Source organism: Melospiza melodia, chromosome 4 (assembly GCF_035770615.1).
Source record: "Melospiza melodia melodia isolate bMelMel2 chromosome 4, bMelMel2.pri, whole genome shotgun sequence".
Lineage (NCBI taxonomy): Eukaryota > Metazoa > Chordata > Aves > Passeriformes > Passerellidae > Melospiza > Melospiza melodia.
The window spans coordinates 65,325,696-65,352,989 of record NC_086197.1 but is presented as its reverse complement, the minus strand read 5'-3'; the positions used below and the strand labels follow the sequence as shown (position 1 = coordinate 65,352,989).

General features: G+C 42.0%; 1 protein-coding gene across 2 annotated transcripts in view; it reads right to left on the bottom strand.

The window, feature by feature from the left end:
• PPP1R12A (protein phosphatase 1 regulatory subunit 12A) overlaps positions 1 to 25,648 on the bottom strand; it is a 113,893-nt gene extending 88,245 nt beyond the window's left edge. For both annotated transcript variants that reach the window (XM_063154980.1, XM_063154979.1), the window contains exon 1: positions 25,349 to 25,648. In XM_063154980.1, coding sequence (XP_063011050.1) covers positions 25,349 to 25,585 — 237 coding nt within the window. In that variant the 5' untranslated portion in view covers positions 25,586 to 25,648. The remainder of the gene's footprint in view (positions 1 to 25,348) is intronic.
• Positions 25,649 to 27,294: the final 1,646 nt, after the last annotated feature.

Sequence of the window (27,294 nt, the reverse complement as noted above, 5' to 3'; positions counted from 1 at the left end):
TATTTTTAAGACACTTTAGAATTAAATCTTACACATATAGCATAACTTTGCCTTAACTGAGCTCATGCAAATAGCCTTCCAAAAGAATCTACAGCTTAACATTCAACTGAATGCACTTCTTTACATAATATTAAGAACAGATCAATTTCAAAACTGCAGGGAGCATTCATAAACACAACATCCTTGATTTTGGTGCAAAGGAAAAGTACCAGAACAGCCTAATTCAGGGGTCTGACAGCAAATGAATCTCACTGTCAGCCACTGGCTGCAGCCTGCATTTATCAGAGGCAGAAACTCGCTGCATGGAAAGATTATTTGTAGCCTAGATTCCAACAAGAATAACTCTAACGAGCAAGTGCTTATAAGGAGATGGTAATACACAGTCTACAGAGAAAGAACAGAGAGAACTGAAGAAAGCAACATTCTTGAACAGATAGGGATGTAAAATAGAAAGGACTGCAGGGCTTCCACTTGAGAAGGGCAAGGGACTTTTCAAGACAACGGAGGGAAACGTCAGCCTAGAAGATGGGGCTTGAAAGAAGCAAGTATGAACTTCAGGATTAGACATAAAAATACAAGAATACAAAAAGCTGCAGTTAGAGGTACGTGCCAGCATGACAACAGTTATCTTCTTAGCTCTAAGGTTTGTTTTTCAGAAGGAATCAAGCACTTAAACATTGGGAAGCAACACTTCTAACACAGGATCAAAATTTCTAGAGAACTCTGCCATACTCTTTATATACTACCTCCCCTTAATATTTGCATTAATATTTTTAGATAAGAATTTCACAATTGATCTTTATGAAAGGTCAATTTTGCTAATAAAATGCATAGTTTAGTTAATACTGGTTTTCCTCTTCAAACAGATATCCAAACCTCACAGTAAAACCAGACTACCAGATCTGTTGAATTAAGTAGAACATTTTGTGCCTACTTTAGGTAGGACTAGAATGTAATTCTTCAATAGCCTATTGACTCCTAAGGACAAAAAAATGTGCTTCTAGATTAATATAATCTGAACAGAACTATTCCTTCCAGTAAATGTTAGCTGCTGCCAGATCTAGCTGCCTTTTTGCACCTCAGCAAATACACTCTGTCTAATGAAGACACTAACAAAAAACAAAGCAGAAAAACTAAGCAGTGTGTAGCCAAACAAGACCCAGAATCAGTTTTATTATAGAAACTGAGTACATATGTCACCATGGTAAAAATAAAAAAAAATTACCACTACCTTTGTGTAAAAGATGAAACTTTAGTCTGATCTTAAATTTGACCCTGAGGCTAAAGACATTTGAAGCCTATACGCCAGACTGTGAATCAGGAGCCATCTCTACTTAAGTTTGGAATTCATTTGGCTAACATTCCCCCAAATTAAAAACATTCCATAAGAAGCTGTAGATTTATGTAATTTTATCCACAGAGGAGAGCTAAGACTAGTTCTCTCAATCATGCCACTGGGTGGACCTAAGCAGCATTTAATGGACTGCTCAACTGGTTCTTGTATCAGTATTTTAGAAGTTACTGCTGTCCAACTGCAAGCTCATCTACCACACTGACTTGCCAAGTCAACAAATTGAACTTCCCTACACAAGAGTCAGTGGGTATGGGAATGTACAGGAGCTGTCAACAGGATATGGGAATGCACAGGAGCTGCCTACTTGTGCCTAAGTAGGCATTTAGTCTATAATAACAACAGCATGTAGTTCACAATATCTATACCCCTATCTAAAGTAAATGCATTCTTAGTTCAGAAATATGTGCCATTATACCCAGCTACTTCAGACAACTTCAGAGTAGCTACCAGTATACTTTTGCTCTGCAGGGCATCAATTTGCTAAAAGCACATTTTACAAGATCTTAGACTCAAAAAGCCACATATATGGGCTCTCCTTAGAAGAAATGTTTGAGGGCAGAGACTGCCTCTGTGGGATGCCTCAGCTGGGATGCTGAGGTTTTGTTTGAAAGGACTGTATTGATACACTTCTAAATTCAAATTCACTCCTTATCAGTCCTGCACTCAATATAAAGCACCGAGTAAAACTGAAGCAATAAATAAATACAGCATTAACACTCCTGGCTTTAGGAATGGCACAGAAAATGCCTACTACTACTGCTCTGCTGAGGACTTACTCATTAGATTGAATTAGGTTAGGCAACAGACAACACAACTACAGCATGCTGCAGACATGAGTGTCACAAGCACTCCTCTGTAACACGCTAGGGAGCAAGAGGGAGAAGGAAATGACAGGGTGAGTTTCTGCCTTTCCATGTCAGTCTTGGCTATAGTTTGCTTTCTTCCCATGGAAATCACTCATGTCTGAGACAGAACAAGTTGCTAAAAGGGTCACCTAATTTGCAATTAAACATCTTAAGCTGCAGTGCACAAGATGTGGGGCTCTACACAAACAGGAGTTGATGCTGCACAGTTGCTCTGGGCTCTCATCCAGTCACTAGCAGTCATTACCTAAAAATTTTAGAATCAGTTCCTATCTTCCCATTTCCCCATTCCACTCCTGCTGCCCAGGAATAGTGAGAAGAGGTGGTAACTGATGAGCAACAAAATTCAGCCACCAGTCATCGCAACCATTTAGGAAAAGAATGGAAATTCAGGTCAGGGAAAATCAGAAGTTTTAATACGTGATTTTGAAGTTTTAAGCCTAGTAAGATCACAAAGGTAAAGCATTCTTTGAAAACCTACAAACAGCTGACCTTGAACACATGTTGGGGCAATGCTCACCCTCATTTTAGTCACAAAATTGCATCTCAACTGCAGAGGACAGTTGTGAAAGAAGATATGTGGCAGAATGCAACACTCACTTTTTGAATTCAAAGTGAAGAAGTTCAGATCCAGACTACCTGAATCCAAATAAAGTCACTTTCTAGTCAAGAAACTTCCAGTAACTTTGCAGCTGTTCTCTGTATCTTCGTACAACATTATTTTATTAATACACTCATCAATAAAATATGTATATATTTGCACTAAAATCAACGTACATATCGAGTTTCAGAAGAAAAAGGTTTAAGATTGTTATGAGAATCTATTCCCACAGCCTTAATGAAAACAACAGGACACCCACACATTTATGAATGGATAAGGTCATTAACCAAGCTGAATAAAATTGAGCTGAGCTGTCCCACATGAAGATGGCAAGCAAAAACAATGGTGACACAAAATACACTTACACCATCTTGCTGCTCTAGGGTTTGCATCTAACCACACTATTCCAAAAGCAGAGCATATAATTATCTAACAGACCAGAAAAAGTACTTTGATAAGTACTGCTGTAAAACAGGTTTGGGTATTAGCATAGATAGTTCCTTTTACTAAGTAACTCATTTAGCTAAAACAGATGCAAACCCTGTGCTTGGATAAGAGTTGTTTATTTTTACAGAGAAGGGAAAATCTAGGAGGATGAGTTACAGTTATAGCTATAGTTCTGGAGAACCTAGAAGATAGCATTTTCAACTTCAGCACTAAAAAAGGATGCTCCAAGTATACCAAGGGCTGTAGAGTCTGGCCACAAATCTGAAAGTCTTACAGATAATTCTGCTGAAGTTATGATATCTACAGAAGCTTAAGTGTTTCCAGGAATAGAAGCAAGATCCAATTATTGAGTCTGTTTCTCACTACTTCTATAGTAGAGCTGTATAAAGACTTATAAAGAAATTAATTATTGTTTCTTACACAAGCATTGAAAATTGAGGTTTTCAGATTAAGGTGTCAGGCATTGATTCATAATGTTCTTAAAAGTGATCAACAATAGTTGGCAAAAAAGTTCTCAAGTGTAATGTGACTTGATGATATCACAAACAACAAAAAAGGAGCCCATGGTGGTAATTTTCCTTATGCTTTAAACTGCTGTGTTCAGGTGTCTGTGGAGTCTAACGAGATCAGAAAACTGTTGGACTGAAATGTGGTAAGTGCCTATAAAGGTACACCAAAGCCTTTGCTCCAGAACTTTCCCATTCTTATTTGGGAAGCTAATGCTATCTAGGGAAGAAGTTTACAGCAGGCTCATGTCTTAAGCCATCTGCATACTGGGGACAGCATTCATGCAAGAGCCAGCAGCAAAGACTGGATGTGGGAAGGTAAATAAAGGAAAACTCAGAATTATCACCTTGAAAAAGAAGTGATTCTGTGTTTAATTTTCACTTCCCCCTGAGAAACCTGACAACAAAGCCAGTTTTCTGTAATTTGGAGCTAAGTTGGAAGTCATAAAATCAGGAGTTAATTCCTGCCATGTTATTTATACACTTATTCAGAAAGCACTGAGGTAACAAAAGAAGTATCTCTAAAATAAATGTCTACCCAATTGCAATGTGCATTACAACACAAGTCCCAAGTACTGCTTCAGTAGGTACATGTCTAACTACAGGCCTAGCAAGAATATCACACTGCAGAATATGGCTATGCAGTTTAGAAAGAATATTCTATTCACTAGTTCTAGCCTGGGCAAATGTATAGCTAGAAGAGCTTGAACTACACAAGAATCCAAGGAAAGAAGGACCTTTCTGTTGCTTTGATTAATATCATTCTTTATATGAGACATCTCTGAGCTAGCCTCATTCAACTATGAAGTAACGACTCCCTAATTACAGCAATCTTCTCTATTAAAGCTTAATATTCAAAATTACCCTGTACTTAAGGTCTTGAACTGAAGATATGAGGTCTAAATGAAGGTTAAATGTGGAACTGCAATACATTATTTGTCTTGCTCATAAGGAAATGGCTTATTTCTTTCATTTGTGAATGGATCTACATCTCAGAACTCTGGCATGCACACCAGTACCAGAGAAGCTGAACAGCTGATGGCCCTTGTGTCACCAGCAACCTCCTCATGACTCCCAAGAAGCCAACAGCTATTGGCAGAATTCAAGCAAACTGATACCACCCTTATTCTTCAGGTGTCATGTATAAGAGAGCAGCATGAGTTTCCTCAGTTAAACAGTACCTTAATCTCAGATGACTGTACCGTGTTGTCCCATGGTTCTTGAGCTAAGCTAGCAGCATACTAGCACACCAAAGTATGAAATCTATTTGGCAAAACCAGGAAATTTTAGTAAAAGTGGCACATGAACACGATGGCTGAAGCACTCGTGTAACTGGAAAACCAGAAGTACAGGATGATCCCAAACGTCGTTTATGAAGTGCTTAAACTTAGCTTCTGTTTCAAGAATTACTGTTTGCCTTTTAGCTAATTTCTGTTCTCAACTTGGACTGAGTCATTTTTTCCATTACTGCAAGCAAACTACTTTGTTTTTGTTGGATGCTTTAAGTCTAAGCATGTTCAGAACATCACAACTACAGAACTACAGTTAAAGCAAGATAAAATTTGCTGAAATTAACAATTCAAATGAGCTTGAAGCAAGAGTTACAGCACATTTATTTAAAAAAAAAATCTTTCAACTACTTTAATATCAGTATACAAAATTTAACCCATTCCTTCTTTGCCCTCAAGTACATAGCAACAGTTTTATCACCTCTTGGATTGATTTTAGAGACCCAACCTTTAGATCTTTTTACCAGTAGAGATCTAAACTTATACCGTCTCATATGCAAAAGGTACCCAATTGTGCAGTTTTAAATTATTACTTTAGGATCTCTGCTTTCTATAAATGAAAACTTAATAAAAATCAGAGACTGTTGAAAGATCCTCTCTGTCATGTTAGAAATAAGGTGTCTGAACAGCAAGACAGCATTTCTTTTATTTAATAGCTATTACATTACATGTGTGAAGACACTATTACAAAAAAAAAAAAACACAATTTGCAAGATCAGATATTTTCACATGACAGCATTCCTGTTTCCAAAAAATGCCAAAATGTTTACAAGTTGAAGTAAGGTTACCCTAAGGAAACTGAAAAATTATGTCTACCCAACTAAATAAGGTAAGTTTGAAAAAAAACCCAAAACACCACAAAGCAAACACCAAACAGCCCAGGAAATGTCAAGAATCCCCCCAGTTCTACTATAGGGCCCCTCAATTACTGATTGATCAGTTACAGATACAAATATAGTACAATCTATGTTTGACAGAATGGTGTAGTAAGTTAAAAATTTTCTTCAAAAAGAATCAAATATTAAAATGCAAGCAAGCATATTTTGTGTATTTGATGGTGCTCTTCCTCCCCAAACTTCACACACATCTTCCCTTCTGATGCACTGCAGAGCAGCAAAGATGTCTTCAGAAGCCCACGCAGGGCCCAGCACGAGTGAAGCCACTGCTTCACGAGGAACTTCTGCTGTGGCTCTGGGTCAGGCCCATCATGAGAGAAAAGCCATGGAATACAGCAGCTGCCACATAAATTCTCATTTCTGTAGCAACTAAGAGCTCTAATCAGACCAGGATCTCGAGAAAGATCTACATCCACATCTGTGGAGTAATTCAGGTTTTCTGCAAGAGATTTCTGCTTCAGTAGCCAAAAAGCTACTGGAGTGTAGAAAAAGCCAGCAGTGTCTCCAAAAAGGGGAAAAAAGAAATCCCAAAACAAGAAAACCAGACAGACAAGCACTAGTTAGGACACTAACAAAAGTCCTGATCTCCCCAGACAATACTCCCGAAGAACTATATTGGGCATCTATGTTTCTGTATCCAATTAAGAGAATCATTATTCAAAGCAGACAATCTAAATCATATTTTCATTTAAACAAACAAACAAACAAAGCCACACCCCAAAATACCTTCTGTTGAAACTTATTTCTCATCAAGCCAGTACACTCTGGCACCTCTCAGTCACCTCTTCACATGTCATTAAAAAAAAAAGGTCAAAAGACAACATAAGGCAAACTCTAGGAATCTAAGATAACCCATGTATTAAATAAACATTTGCTTGCTTACACAGCACTAAAGTTAACAACTGCATAACAACAAACATTTCTGCTTTGTGGAACAAAGAACATCCTGCAATTAAAAGAACTTGTTACTCTCTTTTTGCAACAAACCTTTTCTGCTTGGTATGCTGCAACAATTTCTCTTTTCCACTCATTTCTCTGCTTCCTATGCCATGCTTTTCAGGAATTAAGACCACACTTCTGTCCAGACTAACTTTGCAGTAGGTGGAAAGATTACAACACATGCCTACCTACTTGCCAAAAAAAGTAAGCTCTGAGATCCAGGAATAGATTGAGCAAAGACATCCCTGTTCAGCAGACTCAAGCCTGTATGCTTGCATTTAGACTGGAGAGAAACTCCTTGCTTGGACTGACTAAACCAGGAAAGACCACACTACATGCTATCAAACAGCATTCTGAAACTGCTGGCTAAGTGCACATAGGAAAAAGATGTGTAAAGCAAAAATAATTTTACTCCTTCTGGTAACCTTGGGAACAGAAAAAAAGTAAGGCATGAGAATACAGCAAGAAACAGAAGATAGGATGCTTACTGTAGTTATCTACTGAACAATCTCTAGTTATGTACCTGATTTCAACGGCCAAGGATTTGAGGAAGTCAGAATTCCTTAGACCATAAAAATCAAAACCTCATAACTCAGATTAAAGAGTCTTTAAAGTAGAAGAAAATCCCTCATTTTTATTTCACCTAAAAGTAAGCAAAGGCTAAGCAAATGTCCCCCAGATACTTCAGTGGCAGAAGTATCTACCCCTTCCACCAGACACTCAACAACCAGCATCTAAAGACACTTTATATACTTTAAATACAGCCCACCTCACAACAGAAAGCAGTACCATGCCCACTGCATCTACCACTTGAGAGCTAAATCAGAAAGGCTGTAAAACTGCAACAGCAGTTTTTTGTCTTCAAGGACCAGCAGAAGTTTTTTGGTTGTGTTTTGTGTTTCTTTCTCTTTTACATCATTTTTAACAAACCACCGCTCTACTTTGTCTTTCACCTTCTTAATGATCACCCAAAATGCACTTACCACAAAAAAAATTCTTACTGTGATCTGGCTATTGGGAAAGATCCTTATGATTTTGCACCTTTCAATGCATTAGTTGGGTTCTTTGCACCCTTAGGGCATAACCACAAAAGCCTTTCTTCTTTAAAGACAAAGCTTCAGTATGGCTACCAGGAACACAGATTAAGGAGGCTGCATAATTTTTCTTCCAGTTTATGTAGGACCCTTGGGAACATGTTAGCAGAACTGTTTGTGGTTTGCCTGCATATATTAAATGCCAGCTTTGCTTCTGCCTACAAGTCAGATTTTTGTCAAAAACTGAACCTGTAGTAGTGCTAGTTGCAAGCCTCCACAAAAACCTAAAATATGCAGCAAGCTTTCACACAGACTAAAAATTTCTACAACAGTTAAATGATGGTTTTATAGGTTTAAATAAGTAGCCCCCTGGGAACAGCACAGAACACTAGCAATTATTACAATTTCACCCAGTTTTTGTCTTCAATTTCCAAAGCTAAACTAAGGATGAAACGGTAGATCTTTCATCTAGGCAGTACATTTTATTCTGAGCCACAGATTCATGGAAGTGTCCTTATAACCATATAATTTGTCATTTCTACATTCAGTAGGCTTTATAGCTAAGCAATTCCACACCAACCTCTACAACTGCGGGTGATCAGCAGCACTGCTGCATGAAAATGTACAAATTTGTCAACCTAGCCTGGTTTCCAGCCATTCAATCGGTAAAAGCTGATTCAGTGCAAATAATCACCAACTCCCTAAAACAGCAGTCATGGAAGTAAAGGTTGGGGAATAGCAAGAGTTTGTTGTTTTAGGAGAGGAAGTGAGGGAAAGTAAGTATTATAAAGAAAAGACTTATGTGAAAAAAGAAACAAAAAACTTTGTCTATTAAGCAGTGCCTTCATACAAATACTCCCCAACTTCCTGGGAAAAGACTGAAAGCAAGTGGCAAATGCAAGGCTCAACTGTCACTTGGTTTTTGAACAGAAGACCAAAGTTATGAGTTTGCTTCAGTGTTTGTCTACTGGAATTCACAGCTGCTTGGCTCCAATTTCCATCTGCAAAATGGATAATTTCCATTTTAGGAGACCAGCTTGCAGGAGGTCAGAGCAATCTGGCTATACTTGATTACACATCACAGTTGGTTACAAGCTGAAGGAGCCGCCTGTGCCAGTACATGCACAAAATAAAATCTAAGTTCATCAAAGCAAGGTTACTAGAACTTCATCAACTGAGGCAAAAGTTGCCCTGAACTTTACTCCTGAGATTCAAATGCTGGTGGAGAATTTAATATCTACTAGCAGTTTTCGCTCAAATGCTGGATGAAATTACAAACTAAATAAGCACATACCACAGTGATGGAGAGCCAGGATTTTGGCTTCATGCATTCAAAGATTTCTCTATCTCCTAATTCAGCGGCACAAACAACTCGTACATTTACCAATTAGCAAACGCACAACATCCATTCTTCTCCTTCCCCAGAGTCCTTTGCAGGAAATCAGGGGAAAGAAAGGATCAGTGATTTATGGTGCTTAGTGGAAGTACAAGTAGTTACAACTACTGGCAAAATATAGGAAAGGATTATGGCAATACAGAAAATCCAGAATTATTTAATTGTATGTGACACTTACACTGAAATCACAGGTCAAACCCAACACTAAGACTAAAGTAGACACTCGAAAGTTAAAGCTTGTCAATTTGAACATTCTTCGAAAAGCAAAGAAAAAAAGTTACTGACATTGGCTTCAATTCCCAAGCTCAAAAAGAATGCTGTAAAAGTTCATTGCATCAAGGATTCAGAGATTTAAAGCCAAAATTGTAGCTTGTTGTTTTATGGCTGAAGAGCAGTGTCAATCAGCTAAGCAACTGTAGTAACTCTAAAAACAGTATGAAGACATGGTGATATTGCAGATTAAGTGCACCACTTCTATACATATGAAGGTTCTAGAGCACACCTGTCTATTCAATCCTGAACACAGGGGACATCAAAACAATCAACAGAAACTATGTGACATGAAGACATCTCTTAATAGCTGCAAAGAAAAGCCACTCAATGTTAAGAATTATTAACCATAAAATATAAATTACACTTGAAATGGCAGGGGAGAAAAGTATATAGAGTTAGACAGCAGCCATCACAGCAGCCTGGTTTAAAAACAGGCTACCACTCCTTGGGGTAGAAATGAAAACCTGTTTAAGTGAAACAGATACAAAAGTCTGAGATCTCAATACTTCCAAAGCTAAGTAGACAAACAAAGCCCTTATGAGATTGCTCTAATCTATAACCTTCTGATACTTGCCCATAAATAACAGCTATTCCTGTAGCAAAAATGCAGCTTTTTTGACCACAGCTGCTTGTAACTAGCATCGCCAGCAAGAGGTTTCCAGGAAGCTTTCCTCAATACTGCAAGTCCTACAGCCTTTACTATAACCAGTTCAATTGGATCTTTTGCACTGTTTTGATGAGATGCAGCACTTCCCCTTGATTCTTGCTTTTCTGGACATTACCAGAGACAAAGGGGTACACTTGAAGGCAAGTCAAAAGTCTCACATTAAACAAGCCTCAGAGTACACATTCAAATCCAACACAGCAAAGCAGCCACACCACTGACTCAATTGTAAAATTCACCCCTTGCTGGCTAAAGGGAAGAGTCTCTTATCAAGAGAGACCAGTCCACTCAGCCAGTACATTACAGCCCTGCTGTATTTTTCAGTTTAGACACTGTGCCCAGTGTAATTTGCAAATTAAAGGCTGCCTTCATTCCCTCCATCCCCCTTGCAGAGATCGGGGCAGACACATTACCTTTCCCTAGTTATTCCAGAAGACCCCATCACTCTGCTACTTGTCTGCTACACCATCTCCCACAGCACACTCCTGGAAAAGCTGGCAGCCCATGGCTTGGCCAGTGCACCCTTTACTGGGGTCAGAGCTGGCTGGATGGCTGGGCCCAGCGAGTGGTGGTGAATGGGGCTGCACCCAGCTGCTGGATGGTCCCTGGTGGCATCCCCCATGAGCAGCTTTGGGCACAGCCCTGTTTGGCATCTTTACTGATGAGAACTGAGTCTGCCATTAGGAAATTCACAGACAACACCAAGCTGGGGGTGTGTGTTGATCTGCTGGAGGGTAGGAGGGCTCTGCAGAAGCCCCAGACAGGCTGGATCCATGGAATGAATCCAATGATTCGAGGTTCAGCAAGACCAAGTGCCGTGTCCTGTACTTTGGCCACAACAATCCCAGGTGGCACTGCAGGCTGGGGACAGGGTGGCTGGACAGTGCCCAGGCAGGAGGGGACCTGGGGGTGCTGATCAACAGCAGCTGAGCAGCAGCCAGCAGCGTGCCCAGGTGGCCATGGCACCCTGGCCTGTGTCAGGGACAGTGTGGCCAGCAGGACCAGGGCAGTGACTGTCCCTGGTGCTCTGCACGGTGAGGCTGCACCTCGAGTGCCGTGCCCAGGGCTGGATTCCTCATCTCAGGAGGGATGTTGAGATGCTGGAGCGAGTCCAGAGAAGGGCAGTGAGGCTGGTGAAGGGTGAGGAGCACCAGCCCAGGGAGGAGCAGCTGCAGGAGCTGGGGATGTTCAGCCTGGAGAAAAGGCTCGGGGGAGACCCAGCCACTCTGCATCCCCTGAAAGGAGGCTGTAGCCAGGTGGGGGTCGGTCTCTTCTCCCAGACAGGAGCTACAGGGCAAGAGCACACAGACTCAAGCTGCACCAGCTGAGGTTCAGGTTGGACACTAAGAAGAAATTGCTCACAGAAAGGGTCACTGGGCATTGGAATGGGCTGCCCAGGGAGGTGGTGGAGTCACAGTCTCTGGAGGTGTTTAAGAAACAACTGGATGTGGCATTCTGTGCCATGGTCTAGCTGACAAGGTGGCTTAAGGTCATAGGATGGACTGGACCTCAAAGGTCTTTTCCAACCAAGTTGATTCCAACCTAGTTGTGATCATATATTAGGAAGAACTTCACTCCTCATTCTCTGCTAAACTGGCAACACTATTGCATTTGTATGCATACAGTGTTTTGGGCAAGGAGAGAATCATATTTATCCTCTAAGAAATTGACAACTTCCTGCAATATTGACTACAATGACTAATAACTTCTTCCCAAGCATTTGTTATCATAGAGTCAGGTTCCACCAGTGTCCCGTCTCGGCTGTTCTAATGGCCTGGTAAGGCTCTGGATGGCCTCGAGGCAGCCCGCGCCCTAAAGGATGAAAGGAGTCTTCAGGTTTTTCAATTCTTCAGCGTTGTTTATTAATTCTTATCTACAATATTTTCTCCCGGCCCGACAGAGGCCCACACAGCAAGCCAGCCATGAGCACACTCTGACTCCCTTGGGGCAGCCGCTTATTTTTATACCAAAAACTACGTGTAAGATATTTACCTTTTCTCCCCAATACCTTTCACCCTTATTGACAAGTGCACATTCATTCAGTAAGAACCAAAGTGCCACCATCACCACCGAAGATGGATGACAAGAAGAAGAAGGACAGGACATGCCCTAATTCCTTCATCTTGTCTCCTAGAACCTCCCTGTACCGAGATTCCAAAACCTGTGTTTCACTCTATAATTAATCTATCCCTTCACCATTTATCCCCGTGTGATCCTCCCATCCTCATACAGGTGTAGTGTCCTGTGCAGGATCAAAGTCCAGCCACCACACACTTCAGGCAACGTTCCAGGACATCCGAGCCCCCCCAAGGGTTGTCTCGGTGACTCTGCACATCAGGAATGATGTGCTGAGTTCCCACACACCAATTGATAAAATTCAAACCACTGCACTGTCTAGAACTTGAAGTCCTACATGCAGAAAGCAAGAAGACTGCAGAACCCCCCACCACCTCACTGTGCTTAAACTCCATGTACTATCTGCATCTCAACCTAAGACTTTAAGAAAGATTCTCATATGCCACTTCTAAAGCCAGAGCATTACTAAAACTGGACTTCACCCTGACACACCTACAGGTTGGGCAGAGAGATGATTGAGAGCAGCTCTGTGGAAATGGAATTGGGGTGATGTTTGATGAAAAACTCAGCATGAGTTGTCAGCACGAGATCACAGCCCAGAAGGCAAACCATACCCTGGGCTGTGTCAAAAGGAGTGTGGTCAGCAGGTCAAGGGAGGAGATTCTCCCCCTCTCCTCTGCTCTTGTGAGACCCCACCTGGAGTGGTGTGTACAGTTTTGATGCTCTCAAAGCAAGGACATGGAAGTGTTGGAGCAAGCCCAGAGGAGAACCACAAAGTTGGTAAGAGGTCTGGAGCACGTCCCTGGCAGACCAGGCTGCAAGAACCAGGGCTGTTAAGCCCAGAGAAGGAAAGGCTGCATGGAGACCCGACAGCAACCTGCCAGTACCTGAAGTGGGCTTACTGGGAAGCTGGAAAAGGACTTTGTGTCAGGAACTGTAGTGCTAGAAATAGGAGTAATGGTACAAATAGAAAGATGGGCAATTTAGACTAGATGTTTAAAGAATTTTTTTTACTGTGAGTGCAGTGAGACACTGGAACAGGCTACCCAGGGAGGTTGTGGATGACCCAGCCCTGACTGTGTTCAAAGCCAGTTCTAGTAAGGCTTTGACCAACCTGATCTAGCAGGAGGTGTCACTGCCCATGGCACAGGTTTGGCTGGGATTAGATAACCTTTAAGGTCCTTTCCAACCCTTAATACTCTATGATTATACGAAAAATAATTGGGATTAAGGAGATAAATACCTTAACAGAGTCATAATATTCTCAGTCAATCAAGACTCATCAGAAGTGCCAGAAGCATTTCACAATCTACACTCTGAGGCCAAAAAGCCAAAGTATATGGAAACCCTTGATTTACACATTTGGCTTTACAGGAACAATTCCATGTATTCTGCAATTAAGCAAAGTTAAAACATTCCAGAGAGAGAAATGTATAGTGCACTCATGGGTCTGGGTGTATGGAGAGTCATCTTAGGTAACCTCACAAGGAAGAGAAAAAGCAGACATGTACACATCATGTGTCTCAGTGGTTGCTGATAGCACTAAAGGAACCAACCATCATCAGACCTTTCTTGGAGAAAGAAATCAAAGCAGGGCCCAGACTGGATTTCTGTAAACACCAGCACCTTGTTAAGGTCTCTACAGAGTAAGACCTGAATTTGGAGACTGCTTTTATAAATCTAAAAGCACCAATAACCAACCAACGCTTCTTATTTAATAAAAGCTACAAGGCAGATGGATTTGATTGTCAAAAATCCAGGTTCTGTAACATGAGTAGACCAAGGAGACAGGAGGACATAAAAAGAGAAAGAGGGGCAATTTACCTGGATTTAAAAAATTCCTATCTCCATCACTGTTCTATCTTAGGATCAGAAGATTGTTTTGTTTTTTACCCTGAGTTTCCCAATGCCCATTTCGAACTAGGTCACAGAACTTCTTAAAAAGAGAAACTTATGCAATTGCATGGAGTAATATGGGTCTCATGAATCACAGCTACAAAAAGATAAGTACAGAAGTGTATTGATAAACAGTTAGTGATGTCACTCCTAGTTAAGGGACACTCCTCAGCTTTACAGCCTACTATGAGTTCATCAGCAGAACAGCTGAAGCCATTTTTGTTTTAAAAAGTGAGGATTCTGACTTAAGTTTAAAACCCAAGTAATATTTGCAGCTAAGCTGCAATGAAGCAGTCCAATCAGTTGACTTAAGCTGGCAATTGTTTAAATTCTGCATAAGCACCCTTCAAGTAATAACAGAATTCAAAGAATGTTATCAAATACATTATCAGCAGCAAAAAATGACAAGGCAAAATGAACAGGAGAAAAAAGCACCACAAAAATTCTCCCATATTTAAGTCATTTAACTTGGCAATATAAAATAAAATTAGATAATTACAGAGAAAAAAATCAAAAGGGCCCAAACTCTTACAAGAAATGAAAGAACAACGTCTTTCAAATGTTGTCATGAGAGCTTGTCCTGAAAAGACAAAGTACTGGTTAAAATATGTGCAGGTTAGAAACTATTGAGATACAAAGCCCTTGGAGGATCTCCCAAAAGGGAGAAATTACATATCAGCTCTTAAAGCAAACACTGCAGTCATATCTCTGTGTAGTTGATGATAAATGATGTCACTGAAGAAGACATGGCTCTGATGCCAAGGTTTCTTAACAGAAAGTTACTTTTAAGTCCTATTTGGTCTTTTATTTGAATCTCCACAGTTTGCCTGCCTTCAACTTTCAGTGGTGCTTTTATTTATATATTGTATTTTGGAAAAAAAAAAAAATCCACAACACACACAAGATGCCGTAACAAAAATCTTAAAAACAAACTTGAAGGAAAAGTATTTTTAATAGGACTGCTATAATGCAAGCTTCTCTATGCCAGAGCTTTCTTGGTTTTATGTTTTTATTCAGGATATGCACCTAACACAGCAGGTGGCTTAGCCTAAAATTGGATGCCTAACCATAACTGCAGCAACAGCTTTTGAAACCCGACATCTTAATAATCACAAGTAGGCTTTCCTAGTTCTTGCAAAGTCTTTGTAATTCAAACTGAAGCTGTTATCTTCCCTTGGAAACTGCTCCATACACATCCAGAAAAATTCTTGTCTCCCTGCTCCTCGTCCATAGAACCTACTAACGATTAGGCTCCAGAAAGTTACAGCGATTCTCACAAAATTAGGCTTCTTGCAGAAAAAATTCTAATAGTGCTCATCTCCAGCAGTCACATCTTAACAGCTACTTGAGCTTAAAAATGCTATTTAATATAATACAATTGACATGTTTTTTACTATTACAGAGTACAGCAACCTCCTCAATATTACAGAGTACAGCAACCTCCTCAATTGCTGAGAAAACAACTGAGAAAGAGCTCTCCCACCCCCAGATCCCACATGAGTAAGCAATAAAACACTTTATAATATATAATTCACATCAAGTTGTTGCCCATTTTCCTTAAAACTGGTAGCCTTTGAATCACCAGTGCTGTATTTACCTAGAGCTATAGATAAGACTGGTTTCTACAGTAACTTCATGAGCTTTCTTAGGAGTCACATTTGACAGATCCGGCCGCAGTCCACCTTCAATACTGAATAAGTCTATTAGAAGTGCTAAGCACAAGAGACACCAGACCTGTTAAGTTACTCCTCTGCAGGGATGCAGGAAAGCGTTTCTCTTCCCAAGTGCACAAAAACCTGATAAGCACCGTGGCATCCAGCATTAGCACTCACTATGGCTATTAAACACGCACACACACAGGCCCAGAGAGCCAAGCAGGCAGGTGCCAGCAGGGAAGCAGACAACGAGTGACCAAAAGCCACGTCCAGGGAGGTTCATGAACAAAAACCCACTGACAGTGCCAGTGCTAGCACAGCTCGCCCCCTCTGCTCTGTTACACTCAGAAACCAAGAAACTGACATTACACAAATTCTTCTTTCAGAGGTAAGCACTAAACTTATTTTCTACTGAGGAGATCAAGTGCAGGCTCCTCAAAAACACAGGACTTAATTCAATTTGCTACAGTAGCTGAATAAAAAGTGGTGGGAAATTGTGAAGTTTGGCAAGCTTTCTGGAGACATTGTTTTATATGAGTGGATAAAAATGAGATTACTACTTATCAGGAGTCCACATTTGGCCTGCAGACACAACGTTTGCACCCCAATTTTCAGTCTTCATTTTGGATAAAACCTAAGGTAATTCATTTTGCCCAAAGTTTCAGAAGGTTCAAGCACCATGTTTAAAAACATCTCCAAGTAACAGACTAGAAAAACAAGTAAAAGAGCATTGACTTTTCATAAAAATACAAATAAAAATAAAAAATAACTTAATGCTGCAACAACAATAAGCAGGGTTACTTACATTTTCTAGAATACAGGACAAGTAGCTATAATTCACACTGATTGAGGAAATAACACAAGTAGTTTCACATTGTTTCATCTCTGGGGTGAGGAGATACCCTTTTAGAAAATAATTTTATCAAAATAATCTATTCACTTAATTAAGCTTACTTATTCAAGCACAATTGCATCTATTTGCAAACACACTGTAAGCAACAACACTTTTGTTAAAACTTGGGACAACATGCTTTGCAGCCTTAAAATAACAACTTTTCCACTTCAGTAAGAAAAGTGTAGGTTTTCAGTCAAGAGCACTACAGCAAATTTTAGGACATTTGTAAACTGAAAGTTTCAAAGCCTGAGATGGTATTCCAGTTTCCAAAGGGGCCCACAAGGATCCCAGCTTTGGCAGAGGAATGCAGCTCCTCGGTGCAAGCTTCATCCAAGTGAACTGCTCCAGAAGGCAGCACTGACCACACACATACAGGGTACATGCCTGTCAGATTGTTCACCTTGGTTACCAGATGAAGGTATTATTTTGCTCAATATAAATACTTGCTTCAAGTGTGAATTTTAAGAAAAACTAGTAAGGTAAGTTCATCCTATAAGATTGGAGATTTGTTAGAATTACTAACAAACAGGTTTCCTGTTAACATTCACCTCAGTCCTTCAGTGAAAGAACAAAAAAAAAGAAAACCCTAGGAAACTGAAAAAACAAGAGGTACATCTATCTATCTATATAGATATATCTATCAGATCCACAACACAAAGCTAACACTTGCAAGTAATTCTCTGATGTACAAGAAACCTCAAATACTCAAGAAGTGATCAATATAGATGACTCCCATTACTCTTCTTGCTTCACAATCAGGGCAGTAAAACAAATTCCAAAACTAAATAATCACCCCAGAACTAAAACCTGTCTAATAATCACCACTGGCTGGCTAACTGATCACACCAAAGCAAGGTGTCAGTCCCAACTCAAGACTCTGAACTACAATCATAACATGAGAAAATCAATCAAAGCATATTTCAGACTGAACTAAAAATAATTTAAAAAAAAAAATCAGTGAGAGACATGGCCCTTTTGAATGTTTTAGGGCTACAACCATTTCTAACAATAGCTTACAGATAATTTAGTATCAGAATCAATGGTCATGTGCCAGTTATAGACCAAACTTAAGCATTCAGAAACTACAGTAGTATAGGAACTATTTATTTGCGATCTTGAAGATAAACCCACTTCTCTGTGTAGGCCCAAAATGCGGCTACATTTGATTCTCAGAGGGTTCACCCTCTTCTTAAAGCCAACTCCACCCTTGTCTCCGTTTAACAGACCTTTAGAAGCCATTAGCCTGACAAATATATTGTTAATGGGGTAAGTGCTAACACCACTCAGGCATAAATGGGAAACAGTCTCGTTCAAGGACTTCATCATATTGCTCTAATTTTGGTTTTGTTAATGAGCCAGCAAAGATTCGGTTTCCAGGATAAGCACAGCGGCTGATTGAGTGCTCAATAACTGAAACAAGAGCTGGGTACCAGGTCTTGTCAAAACAATACATTGGAAAAAAAAAAATTCAACAATGCTTCCCCCCACCAAGTACTGCGATCGTCTTTTGCCTTTTTGTATTCTGTCTCACAGACTTGCAATGACTGGAAAGGAAACAGCTGAGGAATGCTGCTACTCTTACGCCGTGCTTTCCATGGACTGTCATTTCAGGAATGCATATAGGAAAGTAAAGGAGCTCGGAATGTCTCCACCCAGGCAGCAGCATCAGAGGCTGACCAGCTTAGGGACGGCTCCCCTGCCTTACAGCTGCATTCCAGTTTGCATTTTACACTTGTCAAGATCAATGAAGAAAAATATACTCTTGGGCATTGACAAAGCACTTGTTAGGCAAATGCCCTCGCATGCTGCATCTCTCACCTGGTATGATCTAGATTTACACTACTATACAGCAGTATTTAGATGTAATTTACAGATTCTTGGCTGCAAGAATCCCAGAAAGGTGTACTCATGCCACCGTTTCAAAACTACCTCCACACTGCGTTCAGAGCATATTAGTTCATCTAAGTCTAACCCATCTGGACGTATCCTTGGATAAAATACCAGTATGTGCTAGGACAGGCCATGTTCCTCAATTCCACATGCTGGGAGTGCAGCCTCAGGAAACACAATTACACTGACAGAGAACCAATTTGCTGGGCTCTCAGTTTTTGAGAGGATTGCACTAAGTGTCTTACTAGCCTAAGTAATAACTTTGAGAAAGGGAGCAACTGAGAGCATGAGCAAAGGGATAAACAAGTAAAGAACTGCACAAGAGCCTGTCAAACCATCTGTTCCAACTACAACACAGCATATATTGCTAAGCCTGGAATACAGATCCCTCCAGAGGGGTAAATCTACTAGTGATTTATACCGACTGCTTCTGTCTCCTAGCCTCAGATATAGCTAACAACTGAAATTCAATAATTTAGTAAAACAGCATTCTTGCTACTACAATGTCAAAATCAAAAAGACCTTAAATCAAGTGTGTTCATATCCATTTTATTCATACATATAAAAGCACACCTCATCTACTTTTACAAGGTGCTTTTTGATGACCTATCGTGAGAAAGTGTTCTAATAATACCAAAAACATACTAGAACACACAGAAAACCACAGACAAAGCTGTACTGTAAAAGCAGCATTAATGCTACAGTGAAATTCATATTTAGAGACCAACAGAAATTGTCCCTGAACATTAGCTTCAGTAAATACTAAACTCCTACCTGAAGAATTCATCCTTACATTGGAATGCAGAACTCTTCCTCCATGACTAGCAAGTTTAAGCAACCTGTCAGTTACACTAACATGAAAACTAGCTTTAAATACTTTAAGTAATTTCTATATGCTAGAATTCACTTGGGTTATTCTGTTTGTGCACAAGAAATATCCACAGCAATGGAAATACATAGAAATCCCAGGTTCATATTTGACAGAAACAATAAACCTAAAAAGGTAAAGAGATTGTTACTCATTTCTTTCATAAAACACCAAAGAGAACACAATTTTTTGAATACAGTATTTAAATATCCACTATTACACTCACAGTATGTTATGGAAAATCACACCTTTTTTCCCCTCTTCTTGCCTCCCTTTCAAAGAGTAAAAAAAAAAATTAAAATCTTGGATGACAACATCAGTAGAAAGTTAACAAGTACTTACTGTACCATCTGAACCTAGCTACTGTAACTACAGAAAGATCTGTGGCCCACACAAGAACCAATCACAAAAGAGAATTTAAACAAATATGCCTCTGTAGTCTGATCATTGAGTGAAGTCAACATTACATTTATTTCTGGACTCATTTTCTCTGTTTATCTTAAAACATAGATTAAAAAAAAGCCACGATAAAAGAGTAATAAAAGAAGCTGAACAAATTACCCCAAAATTCTCAGTGGTAGAACATCCCCCATGAGAGCATTAGGAGGTTTGGTGATTAGCAGCTTGGTTCCTATCCAAACAGTGAGACTTGAACATCAGTTTTGTAACTGAGCACCAACCTTTCAGTACGAAATGAACTCCTCCTACTCAACAGTTTTGAAAAGTTAACAAGTTTACCATATGCACCAGTATTTTCATTCTCTGAAATAGTAACGGCAGAAGTCATAGCCAGGAGGTTACTAGGACAGCTTTGAGCTATTTCCATACCTCCCTTACCCTTGGATGTTGGGTGCTGCTGCTATGATACAAACACTCTAGATATTTAGGACTGCCACCCTGGTCTTTGCTCTTACAGCTTGATGCGCTGCAGCCGCAGCTCAAGCACATGACCTGGGCTACCACTCACCAGAGGGAACACAGGCAGGGCAGCCCTAACGCCCTCTATCAAATTCTAAGGCAAAGGGACCAGTGCTGGGAGATTTTATGTTCCTTTTGCATCACTGGCTGCAGTTTCAAAGGGTGTTGTAACAAGAACACAGCTGGTGCCAAAGGTATCCACACTTGTTACCATATCAGGTACTGAGAATATGCCACCCGAAGCCCTGACAGAATTTTTCACATAAACAGTTGCAAAAACCCCTGCAAAGGAAGGTACTTCTTATCTAAGAAATCTCATAGAACCCATGGGCAATGACAGCAATAACTGTCCTTACTCAGAAAGGGTAAGCAAACATTCTGTGAAACACACAATCTTAATTAGTATTCAGGGATAAACACAGCATAGTCCTACAACAGTGGCAGCAAATCAAAATTTCTATTTATTACCGCATACTGCTCTATCTGCAAACTAGTATGTAACTATAATGTTGGTAAAACAGTCTCAGCTTCACATTCAAATGAGCACCTAAATAATTGCAAAAAGCCACAATTTGAAACAGAGAGATAGCCTTTGAGGAACTTTGTTTGACTAAAGTGTAGTTGTCACAGACAAAAACCAAAAAAGACAACATGAATCCTTCAACAGGAGCTGGGCCCTTCACCAACAACATCCCCTGTGGTTACACGATGATCCCCAGGCACAAAGAGCCAAGACAATTCCCCTTATCTTACCTCAAAAGCAGTGCCCTCCCCAGAACAGGTAAGAGCAGCACAGCAGGACATGCTCTTGCCATGCTGTGTGGTGGAATTGGGCTACAGCACTCACCTTCCTCACCCAGAGAGAACGAGGCCAAAAACCAGGTTGCCATCCCCTAGTCTGAGCAGCCTCAGAGAAAAAGGGCAGCCAAAAAGCAGGCTGCACAAACTGTGACACCTAACCACAGCCTAATCTCAGCCAGTGCTGAGGTGTGTGCAGGTACTGCACACTGCACATCTGATATTCCCAGGGGAGCAACGTGCACAGGAAATGCAGCCTTCCAGGAAACCGGCCACATCAGGCTCCCTCCCCACTGCATGCAGCCTTTCTGTAGTGCTGTCCAGAAAGGGGGGGCTTCCCTCTCCTGTACAAAGCTCTATGGAACTTCTAGACAAACTACTTTCAGCCATTTAAGCAATAAATTCCAGTCAGAGCTAGTGAACTAAATTCTCTTCCATGAAAGCCAAGGAAAGCAGAAGAGAGTCCAAACTCTGAGGAATGACAGGCGTTAAGCTTTCGGGACGAGAGAACTGAATCCCACTCTGAAGAAGTATGTCTGCCTAAGATGAGATCAGGTTCTATTGAAAATATTATATAGCCTCTTCTCAAGATTATTTTGGAATATGTCACTTCTACCCCCCCACTCTAGAGACCCAAATAATCTGCAAGGTCACAGCTCACCTTTGAGCTTCTTTCTTTTCTCAAGTTCCCCTTACATTCCATTGTTAAGGCAGATTAAAAAGCTGCACTTCAAATTAGAGCTCATCCTGCATAACAGCTGTCTGAGACTGCAACATTCAAAACTCCCACCTCCACTGGAGTAATGGCATTGACATCTGATTGTAAATTTAAAGTTCTCATTTAGAAGTTTTCTGGTCTTACAGATACACACACACAATATGTATATAATGCATATCATGCAGCACAACACAGTATCCTGTTGCAATATCCTACACTGCACATATATCTCAGATAGGAAAACAGTACATAACACTTTTGTCCTTTGTGCTGAAGGCCTAACCTGAGGACTTGTGTAGAAAAAGTTCTTAAAACAAGCTTTGAACTCAAAATTCCATAGAGGAATAATAACCATAACCTAATGACAATTTTTCCTCTTCTGTAAGATACCAAAGAATTTAATTTATCTGTCCTCAGATATGATGCACCCAAGTCCACTCACTCGTGCACGTGCAGATATAAAACAAAATCCGCTCACTGGCACTGTCAAGGGCTGCAGCAAGTACCTATATATATATCCTCCCTGCTTTCCTCCCCTCAGCTACCAGGTCAAGTAATTGTTTTCCTTCCCGTATGCATGAACAGAAACAATTCTACAGGCAGCTCTCTGATGGGGATGGCACTCTACCCCACTCAGAGAAAAAGCTCAGCTAATGGCCTCAGCAACAAAGCTTGATGCTCCATTAGAGACCAGATCTGAAGTTCACCAGAATTTCAGAATTGATGGCACTTCCCCTCAGCATTTCCAACTACCTGTGCTGCGAAAAATAAAACAAAGCTGAAGTCTCTCCCTATAACTGCCACATGTAGCAGAAAAAAGGCTAAATATTACATTAAATATTTAATTCTATCGCTATTTCAGACATACGCATTTGGTCAGTAACTGGAAAAAATAAACTGATGGAGGACAAAAAAGATACAACCCAAAAACCTACAGTAATTTTACCTTGGTTTAAGGTAAATTGAGATAAATTTATTTCTCTGAAGAGCAGTGGGATCTGACAGACAACACAAAACAGAACAAACCCCATCAAACCAAAGAAGCACACAGCAACAGCACTCCATGGCAATCTCAAACACAATAATATTGAACACAACTACCATCAGTCAGTCAAAAGTGTCAGGAAGAATGACAAGTTTTTGAAGAACTTCCTTTGAGAACAGATACAGCTTTTTTCATGCTGCAGCCAAAATTGATGAAATTAATTCATGCTACAGACTGCATCATGTGTGATTTGCACTTTTTATATGGCATATTAGAAGAAAATATGAGTTTGTGTTAATAATGAAGTGAAACCCTTCAGAGTCATCACAGGCATGGATCTGCTTTATGGCTTTTTTAATAGCAACAGGTAACCTCCACTTACTTTACAGCCTCAAGAGGATTATAACTTCACAAATGATCTTATTTACTTCCAGTATCATAAAATCAGAAAAGGTCATTTGGTATCACTAAAGGAGGAGAGGGGGAAGGAGGAGTGTGAGCAAGAATTTTAGCAGTGATGTAAATCTTTACCTCTGTTCCTTTAGACTTTGCCCTTCCAAACTGAAAGCTGACCACATGTACAAAAAGGGGGAGAATATGCTCAGAATTACCCTGATGAGAGCTTTCTGGTGTACAGTATCAGAGACATTTTGAAAATGCCTTCTGGACATCAGAAGGCAAGAACGCCACCTCTCATTCTAACAATAGAGTTCAACTAAACGTCATCCTGCCCTACCAATGGCTGGAGCGCAGCACTTGCAGAGCCAAGGATCTAACCAGTTAAGGTATGGCTCCTCACACCGAGCTCCCTGGCAGCGCGACCCGACCATAACTTCAGCAGAGGGGGATGAATACAGAAAAGCTTGCAGCGAAGTGACAGGCTAGCCTGCAGCCAGGTAACCGTGCTGCAGTGACACGCTGACAGGCTCAACCACAACACACACTCATTCTTCCAGCTCGGTTCACAACTGAAAGTAAACCAACACCCTATACAGGGGAGCAAGTGACAACTCAGACACAGCAAACAGAGCTAACAGTCATAAAATTTTATACCCCATGCTCAAAAGGGGATTCTATCCAGCTCTGCAAGACAGTTTATGAATTTCTAAAGCCTCACATCCTTGAAAAACCTATACAGGATGAAGAAAACAAATTCACCACCTCATTTTTTTAATGTAAGAAACCACCTCACATAACCATTTTGGGAAGATTTCTACTTGATCAACCTACAACACAAAACCATTAAGATATTTTTTTAAACTACTGAACAACTTCTAAACTTAAGAGCAAGAAGTTAGCCTGTCAGAGATATTTTTTTGTTTTCCAGATATTCAGTGAATCCAATATTGTGTGGAAGCTTTTGGCCTTCTAGAGAAAAAAACCATTCAGGCAAACTCGCATTATCTCCGGATTGCCACAGCCTTTCCTTATTTGGCTAACGTTTTGAGATTCCAATCAGACTGCTATGAAGTTCAACATGCACAAAGCATCCATTTTGAGGAAACTTCACAGCCAGTTTCCCGTCCATTCCCCCCCCCCCCCGGCCCAAGTGAAAGTTACCTCCCTCGGCACCAACTCCCCTCCCACATACCCACACCAGAACAAAGCAATATGGATTGGGTTTTTCACTACTTTACAACGCACGAAAAAAAAAAATAAGATCCCCGCTCCCCTTGAAGTTAAGCTTTCATACTGCGGCGGGAGCCATCGGTAACGAAAACAAGTAGCCCCTTCCTGATACGCGTTTCTATATACTGAAGAAAACACTGGTTTCCCCTAGAAACCGGAGAGAAATAGATGATCACTCTCTCAACACGGCCGCCCGCACACAGGAGCGGGCTTTAATCGGCTAAACTACTGCGGAACCGGGGATCCGAGGAAGCAGGGAACTACTACCGGGATCCCGGGCAAGGGGCAGCGGCAGAAGCGCCCCCCGAGGGCGGCCCGCTCTCCTCACCTGCGGTCACCCTCCCACGCCGGGGGCACCTGCCTCCGGCCCCCCCAGCCCACACGGGGCAGCGCCCGCTCCCCCCAGCCCTCCGAGGGAAGCGCTGCCAAAAGGGGAAAGCGAAAGAGGGTCAGCGGCACCTCCTTCCCGCCGCAGGAGAGGCCCATCCGCCCCTTCCGACGCCCTGCCCGCGGGGAGGGGGTGCAGCCCCCCGCCCCTGCAGCCCCGCCGGCCCGGGGCTCGGCCCGCGGCCCCCGGCCGGTCCCAGGCTGACCCTGCCGCCGCCTCCCCGCCCCGACACCCCCCAGCGGAGGGAGCGCAGCCGCCTCCGGCCCCTTCCTCCTCCACCTCCTCCTCTGGGGGGGGGCACTCGGGCGGCCTCGCCCTCCCCCCTCCGCCCCAGTCCGGCTAGGGGTCCCTCGATCGGCCCAGCACCGACCTGGTGGAGAGCGGTGAGCCCGTCCACATTGGCGTAGTTGATGTCGGCGCCCCGCTCCAGCAATCGCAGCACCTCCTCGGTGTCTCCGCTGGAACAGGCGGCCAAGAAGACGGCACCGTCGTCGAACTTCACCTTGGTCTTCTTGCGCTTGACCACGGGCGGCTCCAGGTCGGTCTCGGAGCCGATCCAACGCTTCAGCTGCTCGTTCCGCTTCTGCTTGGCGTCCGCCATCTTCATACCCCGCTCGCGCCGGCCCCCTCAGCCACGGCCGCGCCGAGCGTACACTTTATACCGCCACTATCCCACAGCGCACCGCGGCCGCGCGCGCTCACCGCCCAGGGAGGGCGCGGGGCGGGCGGGGAGCGGAGAGGCGGGGCGGTGGCGGCTCATTAGCATAATCCCGCGAGATTGCCGGGGGGCGGGCAGCGGGGCGGGGCCCGGCCGGGCCGGGCGGACAGGGGAGTGGGAGTTGGGAATGGGAGTTGTGAGGAGAGAGTGGGAGTTGGGATGTGAGAGGGGGCGTTGTGAGGGGGGAATGGGAGTTGTGAGGGGGCAGTGGGAGTGGGAGTGCAGCCCCGCCTCCTGTCCCCTTCGCCGAACGCGCTGCCCGTTCCCACCTGCGACTTCTGTCACCTGCGGCGAGGTCGGTGTTTCCGCCTGCGCTCGCCAACATGCAGCCACTTGACTGGAAAAAAGGAAATAAATGGAGCAACCTGCTTGAGGGTCCTTTGTTTTGGGAGGTTAGACAGGACCACCTCAGACCAGCTTGATGTACGCAGTCACCAACTACCATTTGCTTCCACACTTCAGGAGGCCCCCGGGAAGCTGGAGAGGGACTCCTTGTCAGGAACTGTAGTGATTGAACAAGGAGTAATGGGTACAAATTACACTAGATATTTTTGCAAAAAATTCTTTATTGTGATGAGACACTGAAACAGGCTGCCCAGGGAGGTTGTGGATGCCCCAGCCCTGGCAGTGATCAAAGCCAGTTGGGGTAAGGCCTTGACCAACCTGGTCTAGAGGGAAGTGTCACTGCCCATGGCAGGGGATTGGGATTAGATGATTTTTAAGATCCATTCCAACTCCATAACATTCCATGATTCTGTCATTCTACATGGCAATGGACAAAGCCCTGTGCTTATTGTCCGTTTCACTTACAGTTCGATTCCATGATGTCAAAACCCGGGGGGTAGCACAGCCATCCTTTCTCTTGGGAGAAAACAAATAGTTACAAACCACGCAGCATTTGAAGATACGAAGACTAAAATGTTTTTGTTCAGAGTTGCAACTTCTAGTAACCAAGCTATAACAGATAATAAAGTTTTTTCTATGCACAGCCTGTTTTCTTTAGCTAAAAGCAATATGTATTTTGCTTTAAATGGAATAATCTCTGGGGATAAAATGTGGTTTTGAACTACTGGAAAATAAGTTTTATTTTCAACTAATTATAGGGAACAAAGTATAGTTTGAGAGGGTCACCAAACCTCATACACTTCAAATTTTGCATGATTTGTGCTTTTCTAATTGCAATCTCTCAATCTCTCCTTCTTATGGTGGGCAATCGTGCAGCCAGCTCAGGCTCTTATTTCCATTGATATTGATAAAGATGTCTGACATTTCACAAGAAGTAGTAGTTGCAAGGTATCTGCAGCAACGTGCTGTTCTTAATGTCTTTCAGAACAGATTTTCATCTGGAGATATTTGCATAATATCCATCAGACTTACTCATACAGCAGTCCATGGGATACATGCACTGACAGTTTGCAGGCGTAATGTGATTGAGAACAAAAGACAACATCTGGTAGTCAAGATGAAAGATTTGCCAGAGAAAGATTTGCAGTCTAAGTAGGTGGATGAAAGATTACCTGGCACCTAACTTATACCTTCCCGTTGGCAGCCTGTGTGACTATCCAGGGGTACATGTTCGATTCCTGGGTTTGAAAATG